The sequence below is a fragment of the Nerophis lumbriciformis genome, linkage group LG11 (assembly GCF_033978685.3).
Source record: "Nerophis lumbriciformis linkage group LG11, RoL_Nlum_v2.1, whole genome shotgun sequence".
Taxonomy (NCBI): Eukaryota; Metazoa; Chordata; class Actinopteri; order Syngnathiformes; family Syngnathidae; genus Nerophis; species Nerophis lumbriciformis.
The window spans coordinates 46,623,870-46,639,033 of record NC_084558.2 but is presented as its reverse complement, the minus strand read 5'-3'; the positions used below and the strand labels follow the sequence as shown (position 1 = coordinate 46,639,033).

At 40.9% G+C, this 15,164-nt stretch overlaps 1 protein-coding gene across 1 annotated transcript in view; it reads right to left on the bottom strand.

Annotated features, from left to right (window-relative positions):
* gnaz (guanine nucleotide binding protein (G protein), alpha z polypeptide) overlaps nucleotides 1-15,164 on the bottom strand; it is a 69,316-nt gene that overhangs the window by 22,379 nt on the left and 31,773 nt on the right. Inside the window, exon 2 of the mRNA XM_061966485.1 lies at nucleotides 1,864-3,049. Coding sequence (XP_061822469.1) covers nucleotides 1,864-2,586 — 723 coding nt within the window. The 5' untranslated portion in view covers nucleotides 2,587-3,049. The remainder of the gene's footprint in view (nucleotides 1-1,863; nucleotides 3,050-15,164) is intronic.

Sequence of the window (15,164 nt, the reverse complement as noted above, 5' to 3'; positions counted from 1 at the left end):
CGCACACTACTAATATACCTATTAGTCTACCACACACTACTACTATACGTATTACTCTACCACACACTACTAATATACATATTACTCTACCACATAGTACTACTATACGTATTACTCTACCACACACTACTACTATACGTATTACTCTACCACACACTACTAATATACGTATTACTCTACCGCACACTACTACTATACGTATTACTCTACCACACACTACTACTATACATATTACTCTACCACACACTACTACTATACGTATTGCTCTACCACACACTACTACTGTATGTATTACTCTACCACATAGTACTACTATGCGTATTACTCTACCACACACTAGTACTATACGTATTACTCAACCACATAGTACTACTATGCATATTACTCTACCACAAACTACTACTATGCATATTACTCTACCACACACTACTACTATACGTATTACTCAACCACACACTACTACTATACATATTACTCTACCACACACTACTACTATACGTATTACTCTACCACACACTACTACTATACGCATTACTCTACCACACACTACTCCTCTACAGTACGTATTACTCTACCACATAGTACTACTATGTGTATTACTCTACCACACACTACTACTGTACGTATTACTCTACCACACACTACTAATATACATATTAATCTACCACTCACTACTACTATACATATCACTCTACCACACACTACTATACGTATTACTCTACCACATAGTACTACTATGCATATTACTCTACCACACACTACTACTATACGTATTAATATAGGACTCACTAGTACTATACATAATTCCGTATTTTTCGGACTATAAGTCGCAGTTTTTTTCATAGTTTGGTCGGGCTCCAGTGCTTCTTATACATGTTTTTTACCTTCTTTATTATGCATTTTCGGCGGGTGCGACTTATACTCTGGTGCGACTTATACTCCGAAAAATACGGTACTCTACCACACACTGCTATACATATTACTCTACAAGACACTACTACTACTATACTTATTACTTTACCACACACTACTACTACTATACGTATTACTCTACCACACACTACTACTACTATATGTATTACTCTACCACACACTACTACTATACGTATTACTCTACCACACACTACTAAAATACGTATTACTCTACCGCACACTACTACTATACGTATTACTCTACCACACACTACTAAAATACGTATTACTCTACCACACATTACTACTATACATATTACTCTACCACACACTACTACTATACGTATCTCTCTACCACACACTACTACTATACGTATTACTCTACCACACACTACTACTATACGTATCTCTCTACCACACACTACTACTATACGTATTACTCTACCACACACGTAAATAGTTGTTGTTTTTGTTCAGTATTAATTATTCATGTGTTCATGAACAACAGATGTGGTACAACAAGGACCCTGTGATAAAGTGACGTTTGTGATTATATAAAAAATTAGAACGATTTGAAAATATATCCACACAGCCAAAACCTGCAGTATTTTTGCTCAGATAAAGAGAAACCATGTAATGATTGTGTCTTGTAGTGATACAGTGAACATGACTTGTGAATATTTATGAGTGGAGCCGCAAAATAACAAGTTGGCAAGCCAATCTGTCAGAACAAACATTGGAAGCCATTTTGAAAACGAGGACGAACACAAAATGATGAAGGAGAAGAAGAAGGAGAAGATAGACAGGGAGAAAGAAAAGGAGAAGGAGAAAGAAAGGGAGGAGAAGAAGAAGAAGGAAAAGGAGAGGGAGAGAAAAAAGGAGAAGGATAAGGAGGAGAAAAAGAAGGAGAAGGAGAAAGAAGACGGAGAAGAACAGCTTCATGCTCCTTACCGTCTGGTTGTCCTCGTAGAGTTTGAGGTCATAGCCGCTCAGTTCAACACAGAAAATGATTGCAGTCACGCCCTCGAAGCAATGGATCCACTTCTTTCTCTCTGATCGCTGTCCGCCAACGTCCACCATCTTGAAGGTGAGCTCCTTGAAGGTGAACTTGTTCTCCACGATGCCAGTAGTCATATCGCGGGACCGCAGGATGTCTTCCACCGTGGGGATGTACTCTGCCGCGGAGATGCGGTCCAGGTCGTTCAGGTAATACGCCGTGTTGTCTTCTAAGTGGTACTCGTTGGACCGTTGAAAGCACTCCTGGACCCCGGAGTCCGCCCACAGGCGTTTCATGACCCCCTGCAACTCCGGAGTGATCTCGCCCTTGCTTTCCGCCGGCCCCGTAAGGGCGAAGAGCTGCACGGCGTCGTAGGCGCGATCAGGGTCGTGAAAGTCGATCTTAAGAGTGGTGAGGGCACGGATGATGCGGGTGAGCGAGTCGATGGCGTTGTACAGGATGAGGGGTTTGTATTCTTTGCAGGCTTCCAGGTTGAAGCCGCCGCTGTGGATGATCTTCATCTGCTTGACGATGGTGCTCTTGCCAGAGTTGCTGGTGCCCAGCAGCAATAACTTGATCTCACGCCTCTGTCGCTGGCTTTCGGAGCGCAGGTGGCGGTCGATCCGCCGCGAGCGCCGAGCCGCTTCCTTCTCCTCCGAGCTCTGTCGGCATCCCATGGTCCTCCACCACGTGGTGAGCGCAAAGGAACTCGTGCTGCCGCCGGACGAGGGAGCAAATTGCAAAGAAGGGGTTACGGTAACTGCGGCGGAGAGGAGGTGGGTACGACGTCACAACCAGCGAGTGACTTAAGAGCGTTTCATTCTTTTTGCTCAGGGGCAGTCTGTGTCCTGTGTGGGCAAAACCCAGACTGGTGGGATGCCCACACAGTGCCTGGCACTGAGGATGGACTGCCTGCTGAAGCCGAGGGATCTGGGGCTCATAGCAGGGGCGCCCCGGGGGGAAAGCTCTGCAGGGAAGGCCGACACCGTTCAGCGTTGGTCAGTGCAAGAAATGTTCCGGCTTGAGGTGTGCGATGGTGAAACTCATCTGGCTTTGCCCCCACATGGCTGAAGTGTTGCAATCGTCCACAACTCTCCTCTTCTTGCCGATGATTCTTCAGCTTCCCAAAGGGCCGTGTGTCTGGAAAAACAACAGAGAAGAGACACATGAAGACCGGTTTCAGCATTTTGAACAGGTGCAGAAACACATTGTTGGCAACCTCTATGGGCTGTGGTCAAAACAGATATTTCCTAACTCTGTATCCTTATTGACTGATGGACAATTAGCTCCTAAGTTGATAAAATGTTTTGCTCAATGACGGCCCTATTTTGTAACCAATCATCGGAAATATTACAGCTGGTCAGTCCTCTGAAGGTGTGTCCTTAAGTCCATGGCCACTCGCTAAATATTCTGAAGTTCCAATTTCTTGGTGTCATTTGTCAGTCAAAAAATTCAAGTCCCGCCTTAGACTCTTTTATAGAATAAATAGACCCCTTTTTAGACCAGTTGATCTGCCCATTTTCTACTCTGCCGGGAGAGATTACCAGCTGGTCACAGTTCATTTCTGGAGAGGTACCAGCCAGGATGAGGTTCTAGCTGCTCTTCCAAGCAGAAATGTGGGCGGATCTGACTGGGCCCAGAAGAAGATCCCCCTACTATCTGTCGGCTTCTCGATGGACTGGACCCCCGCATTATCCATTAATGTAACAATATTTATGTACCATTCAATCATGGTACCCACTCTGGAAGGGGGGTCCCTAAATCTGGGGCCCCTTCTCAAGGTTTCTTCGTTTTCCCAAGCTGGGCTCTATGAGTTTTTCCTCACCCGGATTTGGGTTCAGTTCAGGGGATGTCGTCTTGTGAAGCCCTGTTGGGCACTTGGGAAGAAGGACAACATGACTAAACTTTGACTGATTTGCAAGGAACTATGGACTTTGGACCAAGTCTTGAACCCCGATACGCAGACATCAAAGAAAAGCTCACACGAGCAAGCACTTTGACGAAGAAGGCAAGGAAACATCCCCTTCAGTGGGACGACAATCTTACTCAACCTGCTGGGTTCTGATCCTATGAACTTTGTTTTTATAGTTAATGCAGCAGAAACAAACATGTGTTTGCTTCAAACTAAAGACTGACATCTTTGTAAAGACTATACGTTAAAATAAAATAGCTTGTTAACGAAAAGAATATACGCTAAAATAGAATTGCTCGTTAATGTAAAGACAGTTCGATAAAATAAAAAGTATTGTCACGGCGCGGGCTCGAACCCGCTGTTCTCCGGCAGCTGGGTCTGCCAGCACCTCCGTTGGCAGCGCGCTGAGACACGCCCCTGCGTCACGCCCACATGCCGGCAAGGCTGTGGGCGATTAGCAATCTGCACACCTGGGACTGATGAGGGCGAGCTGTATAAGACCAGTGGACCCAAGGATCCTGGCCGGAACTTAATCTTCTGTTGGTACCTTAAGCAATACCCTTGCTCTAAGCAACCTCTCTCTCTTTGTGTGTTTTTTTCCCCCTCCGAGTTTTATTGTGCGTTGTCCTGTATCCTGTCCTTCCTGCAGTAAATCCCTGTTCCTGCGTGGCGAGCTGTGCGTCTAGTCTTCCTCGTTAGTCCTCTCTGGTTCTCTGGCTGCCCCCTTGGACCTCGACCTCTCGCATGGACACGGACCTTCTTCGCCCCGCTTAGCCCCCGACTATCTGCCTGACCACGGACTGCCTTCCTGCTTTGGCCCTCATATCACCCAATACAACACTAGGTAACACACACTACAGCTAATCACGCTCACAGCTTCACACACACACTCTTGGATTTTGTCACACACCATTCTATAGTTTATTTATTAGTATTGTTTCATTGTTATATATATTATATTGTGTATATATGTACAGGTATATATAATAAATCCTTGAGCAACATTGCCCTCTTGTGGAACTGTGTCGTCACAACTCCCTTCTCCAACCTGTTACAATCATGACTGTACATTAAAATAAAATAGCTCTTTAAAGTAAAGACAGTACTTTATTATAAAGATAGTAAATAAAAGTAAAGACAGTACCTTATAATGAAGATAGTACGTAAAAGTAAAGACACTACTTTATAATATAGCTGGTAAGTAAAGACAATATATCTCAATAAACAAAGGTTGTTGGAGTAACAACTGCTCACATAAACAAACATTTCACAAAGAAAAAAACCCCAAAAATATTTCAATGACAACAATTTTCTCATCTTCTCTCTAAAGTTGAACAAAACAATATTAGTGTAAATGTTTATTTACACCTCAACGGGACAATACCACTTTCAACCAGCAGGTGCCTACGTGAAGCCTCTCTTGTTGTTGCTGTTTTTGTTGTTATAGTTGTTGTCTTTGTTGCTGTTGCTAATGTTGTTGTGTTTGCTGCTGTTGTTGTTGATGTTATTGTTGCTACTGTTGATGTTTTTGTTGTTGTTGTTACTGTTGTTGTCGTTTTTGTTGTTGTTTCTACTGTTGTTCTTGTCGTTGTTGCAGTTGTTATAATTGTTGTTATTTTTGCTACTGTTGTTTGTGCTGTTTTTTTAATATATTTTTTGTTGCTAATGTTGTTGTTTTTGCTGCTGTTGTTGTTGTAGCTGTTGTTGTTATTGTTGCTACTGTTGTTGTTTTTGTTGTTGTTGCTAATGTTGTCTTTGCTGTTTTTGTTGTTGCTGTTGTCGTTTTTGTTGTTTCTACTGGTGTTCGTGTCGTTGTTGCAGTTGTTATAATTTTTGTTGTTTTTGCTACTGTTGTTTGTGCTGTTTTTTTTATATATTTTTTGTTGCTAATGTTGTTGTTTTTGTTGGATAAAGTTGTGTGGAAGACAGTAAATAATGAGAGAGGCTGTTGGTTCAGTTGATCTGCCCATTTTCTACTCTGCCCCCTTCTTCTGCCGGGAGAGAACACCAGCTGGTCACTGTTAATTTCTGGAGAGGTACCAGTCTGGATGGGGTTCTAGCTGCTCCAAGTTATCCATTAATGTAACAATATTCATGTAACCATTCAATGGTGGTATCCCTAAATCTGGGGCCCCTTCCCAAGGTTTCCCTCGTTTTCCCTGAGGAACAAAATCGAAATCATTTCTTTGGCCTTAAGCAGGAACTGGCACAGCAGTTTGACAAGATGTGGATCTGGGCCGCAAACATCAAATCATTCAAAGTTGCAGATGTCTACAAGAAAAAAATGCTAATAATAATAATAATGATAATAATAATAATAATAATAATAACTAATGGATTAGATCTAATGGCACTTTTCTATACCCTAACATTATTTTACACACGTGCTCACAGTCCAGACAATTATCAGACAGCTGGCATTGCGATGAAGAAAAGGTGTGTCGCTGAAAGAAGAACTTGTGTTCCAGATGAGCACATGAATATTTGTACTTGTATTCCAGTTGAGCGCAATTAATACGTGTACTTGTATTCCAGATAAGCACATGAACATTTGTACTTATATCCCAAATGAGCACATGAATATCTGTACTAATGTCCCAGATGAGCACATTAATATTTGGACTTGTTTCCAAACGAGCACATGAATATTTGCATTTGTACCCCAGATGAGCACATGAATATCTATATTCATATCACAGATGGACACATGAATATTTGGATTTACAGAAAATGACTACATGCATATTTAAACTTTGTATTCCAGATGAGCACACGCATATTTGTACTAATATTACAGATGAGCACACACATATTTGTACTAATATTACAGATGAGCACATGAATATTTGTACTGGTATTCCAGATGAGCACATGTATATTTGAACTTGTATTCCAGATGAACACATGAATGTTTGTACTTGCATTCCAGGTGAGCACATGAATATTTGTACTCGCATTCCAATCGAGCACATGAATATTCGGACTTGTCTTCCAAATGAGCACATGAATATTTGGACCTGTATTGCAGATGAGCACATTATACATTTTACCCTTTAATCCAGATGAGCACATGCATATTTGTACTCGCATTCCAATCGAGCATGTGAATATCTGAACTTGTATTCCAAATGAGCACATGAATATTTGGACCTGTATTCCAGATGATCACATTATAAATGTTACCCTTTAATCCAGATGAGCACATTAATATTTGTACTGGTATACCAAATGAGCACATGCATATTTGTACTCGCATTCCAATCGAGCATGTGAATATCTGAATTTGTATTCCAAATGAGCACATGAATATTTGGACCTGTATTCCAGATGAGCACATTATACATTTCACCCTTTAATACAGCTGAGCACATGAATATTTGTACTGGTATTCCAAATGAGCACATGCATATTTGTACTCGCATTCCAATCGAGCATGTGAATATCTGAATTTGTATTCCAAATGAGCACATGAATATTTGGACCTGTATTCCAGATGAGCACATTATACATTTCACCCTTTAATACAGCTGAGCACATGAATATTTGTACTGGTATTCCAAATGAGCACATGCATATTTGTACTCGCATTCCGATCGAGCATGTGAATATCTGAACTTGTATTCCAATCGAGCACATGAATATTTGAACTTTTATTCCAAATGAGCACATGCATATTTGTACTCTCATTCCAATTGAGCATGTGAATATCTGAACTTGTATTCCAAATGAGCGCTATAAATAGCTAGAACTAGCACACATATATATCTAAAAAAAAAAGGCTTTTTTAAAAAGAAGGGTTTTTAAGCCTTTTTTAAAAGCATTCACAGTCTGTGGTGCCCTCAGTTGGTCAGGGAGAGCGTTCCACAGCAGAAAGCCCGGTCTCCCATTGTTCGTAGCTTTGTCCTTGGAGGTTGGAGGAGGTTAGCCTGTCCGGAGCGGAGGTGTCGTGTGGAGGATTTGGGGGTGAGCAGTTCTTTGAGGTAGAGGGGGGCATTTCTATGGAGGCACTGGTGGGTTAGTAGTGGGTTTCTTTTGGTGGGAAATGGGCTCAAATGGCTCTTTGTATGCTGAAAGCTGCAGACCCCTGCCCTAGGGGGAACTGGGTAACGCACGGCACACTGACAACGCTTAACCTATTGTTACTATAACAATCTACAAGGTTAATACAGTTCACTTCTCTTCCTTCCTTTCCGTTTATCTGCTTTCTTTCTTATTTCAAGTAATCATTACATGTATGTATTGTTGCATTTGGAACAATTTGAAGTACACTGATGTTAAGTACACACTTTAAGTACACTAATGTTAATTACACACTTTAAGCACACTGATGTCAAGTACACAATAAGTACACTGATGTCAAGTACATACTTTAAGTACACTGATGTTAAGTGTACACTGATGTCAAGTATGCATGTTAAGTACACTGATGTCAAGTACACATACACTGATGTCAAGTACACACTTTAAGTGCACTGATGTTAAGTACACACTTTAAGTACACTGATGCAAGATCCACATACACTGATGTCAAGTACATAATTTAAGTACAATAATAAGTAGACACTTTAAGTACACTGATGTGAAGTACACTTTAAGTACACTGATGTCAAGTACTCTCTTTAAGTACACTGTCAAGTACACACTTTAAGTACACTGATGTTAAGTACCCATACACTGATGTCAAGTACACACTTTAAGTACACTGATGTGAAGTACACATTTTAAGTACACTGATGTCAAGTACTCACTTTAAGTACACTGATGTCAAGTACACATACACTGATGTCAAGTACATACTTTAAGTACACTGATGTTAAGTAGGCACTTTAAATACATTGATGTGAAGTACACTCTTTAAGTACACTGATGTCAAGTACGCACTTTAAGTACACTGGTGTCAAGTACACTGATGTTAAGTACCCATATACTGATGTCAAGTACACACTTTAAGTACACTGATGTCAAGTACTCACTTTAAGTACACTGATGTGAAGTACACTTTAAGTACACTGATGTCAAGTACTCTCTTTAAGTACACTGTCAAGTACACACTTTAAGTACACTGATGTTAAGTACTCATACACTGATGTCAAGTACACACTTTAAGTACACTGATGCAAGGTACACATACAATGATGCCAAGTGCATACTTTAAGTACACTGATGTTAAGTAGGCACTTTAAGTACATTGATGTGATGTACACTCGTTAAGTACACTGATGTCAAGTACACTGATAAGTACCCATATACTGATGTCAAGTACACACTTTTAGTACACTGATGTCAAGTACACTTACACTGATGTCAAGTACACAATAAGTACACTGATGTTAAGTACACTGATATCAAGTACACACTTTAAGTACACTGATGTTAAGTGTACACTGATGTCAAGTATGCACGTTAAGTACACTGATGTGAAGTACACATACACTGATGTTAAGTACCCTTACACCGATGTCAAGTACACACTTTAAGTACACTGATGCAAGGTACACATACACGGATGCCAAGTACATACTTTAAGTACACTGATGTTAAGTACTCATACACTGATGTCAAGTACACACTTGAAGTACACACTAAGTACACGTATGTCAAGTACTCACTTTAAGTACACTGATGTTAAGTACCCATATACTGATGTCAAGTACACACTTTAAGTACACTGATGCAAGGTACACATACAATGATGCCAAGTGCATACTTTAAGTACACTGATGTTAAGTAGGCACTTTAAGTACATTGATGTGATGTACACTCGTTAAGTACACTGATGTCAAGTACACTGATAAGTACCCATATACTGATGTCAAGTACACACTTTAAGTACACTGATGTCAAGTACACTTACACTGATGTCAAGTACACAATAAGTACACTGATGTTAAGTACACTGATATCAAGTACACACTTTAAGTACACTGATGTTAAGTGTACACTGATGTCAAGTATGCACGTTAAGTACACTGATGTGAAGTACACATACACTGATGTTAAGTACCCTTACACCAATGTCAAGTACACACTTTAAGTACACTGATGCAAGGTACACATACACGGATGCCAAGTACATACTTTAAGTACACTGATGTTTAGTAGGCACTTTAAGTACATTGATGTGAAGTACACTCTTTAAGTACACTGATGTCATGTACACTGATGTTAATTACCCATATACTGATGTCAAGTACACACTTGAAGTACACTGATGTCAAGTACTCACTTGAAGTACACTGATTTCAAGTATTCACTTGAAGTACACTGATGTCAAGTACACACTTTAAGTACACTGATGTTATGTACCCACACACTGGTGTCAAGTACACACTTTAAGTACACTGATGTGAAGTACACATTTTAAGTACACTGATGTCAAGTACTCACTTTAAGTACACTGATGTTAAGTACCCATACACTGATGTCAAGTACACCTACACTGATGTCAAATACACACTTAAAGTACACTGATAAGTACACACTTTAAGTACACTTCTGTTAAGTACTCACTTGAAGTACACTGATGATAACTCCACACTTTAAGTACACTGATGATAAGTACACACATAAGTAGAGTATTGTGGCATGTCATTAGAAATAGTTGAAATGTGTCAGTTGGTGTGACTTTGCAGTGACTTCACATCCTTTGAGCTGCAGGCTGGGAGTCTGGCTGCAGAGTTCCTGCTCACAAGCATGAGGTCCTCACAAAGGAAGGTTTATCTCCACACACTCAGCAGACCTTGGAACAGGAGCCTTGCAGACGCCAGGACAGTGTAGGCACACATAAAGTGCTCACATGTCCTTGAGTCAGCTGATCATTTTGCTCGCTTCTTGCCACATGACACTTGTTTTTCCTTCCAAAGGCCGATTCCCAGAAGTGTCTGGGCCAACTTCCAAAGCAGCAGCCGGTCCCAACATCAGGGTCAAGTGACTGCAGATCTGGCATCAAATCCAAGGAAGAACGGCTCGTTATTAGCGTATCAAAAGCAAGAGAATGAAGACTGAAGTCCGGCTGTACACGAGGAGGATTATTATTGTATGTGATGTTGCTGACATGGTCAATGAGCAAGGCATTAGTGAGATGAACATCACTACACCTGTGCTCACACCACAAGGTGACACATCACAAGGTGACACCACTTTGTTTACTATCAACTGCCTCCTCCTGCAGTCAGGACAATGCTATGGTGGTTTATATGGTGGTTGCTAAGGTGATATCTATGGTGGTATCTACAGTGGTTTCTATGGTGGTTGCTATAGTGGTATCTACGGTGGTTTCTAAGGTGGTTTCTAAGGTGGTATATAAGGTGATTGCTATGGTGGTATCTATGGTGGTTGCTACGGTGGTATCTACGGTGGTTTCTAAGGTGGTATCTATGGTGGTTGCTATGGTGGTATCTACGGTGGTTGCTAAGGTGGTATCTACGGTGGTTTCTAAGGTGGTATTTATGGTGGTTGCTATGGAGGTTACTAAGGTGGTATCTATGGTGGTTGCTAAGGTGATATCTATGGGGGTTGCTATGGTGGTTTCTAAGGTGGTTGCTATGGTGGTATCTACAGTGGTTGCTAAGGTGATATCTATGGTGGTATCTATGGTGGTTGCTAAGGTGGTATCTACAGTGGTTTCTATGGTGGTTGCTATAGTGATTTCTAAGGTGGTTTCTAAGGTGGTATATATGGTGATTGCTATGGTGGTATCTATGGTGGTATCTAAGGTGGTATCTATGGTGGTATCTATGGTGGTTGCTATGGTGGTATCTACGGTGGTTTCTAAGGTGATATTTATGGTGGTTGCTATGGAGGTTACTAAGGTGGTATCTATGGTGGTTTCTAAGGTGGTTGCTATGGTGGTATCTACAGCTCGTATCATTCTGGTGTATCACCCATCTAGGAACTTCTACAGGGTGGGTGTCAGGGTCCAGCTTTCGCAGCCATACAGGAGGACAGACTCCACAGTGGCGTTGAATAGACTCAGCTTTATGTGTTGGGGGAGATTCGAGAACCACACTCTTGACATACCGTTCAGGGCCCTCCGCCTTAGTGCCTTCCTGACTTTAAGGTCTTGTTCTGTGGAGTTCATCGAGGAACACAAGTACTTGAAGTCATTGACCTCTCGCAGAGCATTGCCATCTGATGTTGTTATTGGTGGGTGGTCCATGTGTAGGTTATAGGTGATTACCTCAGTCTTCTACCTCAGTCACCTAATTAACGTTTTGTTCTCCTTCTTTGTTGATTAAAAAAGTGAGCATTGGTGATTTCTCTGTTAGCTATTGTGGAGAATGCATATATGTTTAAGAGTTATTTCTGTACTCATAGTCATGTTTAAAACAGCTAGTGTTTTTCCATTTGTACTCTTTCTATTTTTTATCTTATGTCCGCAAGTAAAATATGTGTGTTACCTTGAAGGCTTGCACTGTAGGAGATGGAATACTTCCTTTTGTCTTATCTGTAGTAGAACAAAGAGTCTGTGTTCTTTTTCGGACAGGTGGGGGCTTTCTTCATTTGCAAGAAGTTGGCTCTTCCGTTTGAGTGTCAGATCAACTAGAGTAGTCGATATGAATGTATTGGTTAAACTGATCTCCTAAAGCTTTAGTAAAACTTGAAGATATTCCAATTCTGTCTTGATGGTCCTTACTCAGCATATATGTCATCGAAAGAACTTGGGTTTGACTAGTAACTTAGATTCCCTGGGAGGAAGAGCTGGTCGACGCAACACTCTGCAACATTTCCTGCTCCAGTAAATTGCAACTTGTGATTGGATACTCACTTTGGAGTGACAAGTGAGTATCTAGTCACAGTCTCGTTAACGTCAGGCTACCTAGATAGGCTACCGTCAACAACTTGTGATCTGATTGGCTATCGCAACTGTCTATCAACTGTATGTGTTGTGTTCGTTTACACTATGTTGATTCAGAAGGCTATGGCTGAATTTATAAAGCTCTGGCAACAAGCCAGCTGATTTCTGGCTTGAATGTTCAACGTGAGGCCATCTAGAAGGCCTGACTGACGACAACTCGTGATCTGATTGGCAATCGCAATTATTTATCAACTGTATGCGCCCGTTCACTTACAGTGCACAGACGCCTGCATTGTTGATTCTAAATGCCCCGGGCAGATTTGGTACAGCATGGCAACATAAGCTGACTGAATTCTGATTGGATAAAAACTCAAACCTAAAAACAACAGCACTGGAAGGAGCATAATATGACATGAAGAGAATATGAATACTTTTAGATATTTAGGGAAAGTAAAGAAAAACAATACTTGTATCTTTAATTATGATCATGATTTCTGGTTATGTTAGGCCAGCAGAGAAGGCACATCTAGTCCTCAATGTAGCTGGGTCACATCTAGTCCTAGACTCAGATGGGTTACATTTCGTCTTAGACCTATATGGGTCACATCTAGTCCTAGACCTAGATAGGTCACATCTAGTCCTAGAGAAGTCACATCTAGTCCTAGAGAAGTCACATCTAGTCATAGACCTAGATGGGTCACAACTAGTCCTAGACCTAGTTGAGTTGTATCTAGTCTTAGGCCTCGGTGGGTTTCATCTAGTCATAGACCTAAATGGGTCACATCTAGTCTTAGACCTAAATGGGTCACATCTAGTCCTAGACCTAAATGGTTCACATTTAGTCCTAGACCTAGTGAGTCACATTTAGTCCTAGTCCTAGTTGAGTCACATCTATTCCTAGTCCTAGATGAGTCACATCTAGTCCTTGTCCTAGATGGGTCACAACTATTACTAGACCTAGATGGGTCACAACTAGACCTAGATGGGTTGCATCTAGTCCTAGTCCTAGGTGGGTCGCATCTAGTCTTAGACCTAGGTGGGTCACATCTAGACCTAGATGGGTCCCATCTAGTCTTAGACCTTGATAGGTCACATCTAGTTCTAGACCTAGATAGGTCACATCTAGTTCTAGACCTAGATAGGTCACATCTAGTTATAGACCTAGCTGGGTCACAACTAGTCCTAGACCTAGATTAGTTGCAACTAGTCTTAGACCTAGGTGGGTTTCATCTAATCATAGCCCTAAATGGGTCACATCTAGTCTTAGACCTAAATGGGTCACATTTAGTCCTAGACCTAAATGGGGCACATTTAGTCCTAGTCCTAATTGGATCACATTTAGTTCTAGACCTAGTGAGTCACATCTAGTCCTAGTCCTAGATGAGTCACAGCTAGTCCTCGTCCTAGATGGGTCACAACTAGTACTAGACCTAGATGGGTCACAACTAGACCTAGGTGGGTCGCATCTAGTCCTAGACCTAGATGGGTCGCATCTAGTCTTAGACCTAGGTGGGTCACAACTAGTCCTAGACCTAGATGGGTCCCATCTAGTCGTAGACCTAGCTGGGTCACAACTAGTCCTAGACCTAGATGGGTCGCATCTAGTCTTAGACCTAGGTGGGTCACAACTAGTCCTAGACCTAGATGGGTCCCATCTAGTCGTAGACCTAGCTGGGTCACAACTAGTCCTAGACCTAGATGGTTAATATTAGAGACATGGTACAAATACACAGATGATTACACGCTAGTATTTGTACACACACAAAGTATTTCAAAGTTTTTTGGGGAGAGGAGTCAAAAGCCATTTTATCTGGACTAAAAAAGTACAAGGACATGTCTGATATCATTTATCCAGATTGTGTTCATATCTGTCATGAAATACATTACTCTGTATCATTTATCAAACTCTAGTAGAAAATACACTACTCTGTATTATTTATCAAACTCTTGTAGAAAATACACTACTCTGAAATATTTACAAAACTCTTCAACAAACTCTTGAAGAAAATTTAGAAGTCAAACGCTACTGTCCTTCCTCACTGGGAGTGACACTGTTGACAGTCCACACACACACACACACACACACACACACACACACACACACACACACACACACATTAATAATGCCTCGCTAGCATATATAGCATGTTAATAATGTCTGGCTAGCATAGTTAGCATATTAATAATGTTTGGCTAGCATATTTAGCATATTAATAATGCCTGGCTAGCATATTTAGCATATTAATAATGCCTGGCTAGCATATTTAGCATATTGATAATGCCTGGCTAGCATATTTAGCATATTAACAATGCCTGGCTAGCATATTTAGCATATTAATACTAGTACTCATTAGTACTCATTGTGATACATGATATAGTAATAAATCAGTCACTGTACTTTGTTGTATACTTTGTAAACATCATTAAGTACTTTACTTAATACATTCATACTTTTATCCCACATACACTTAATACTTCATTCCAAACTTTAATTCCACTTACACTGAATACTTAATTTCATACTTTAATTCCACTTACACAAACAC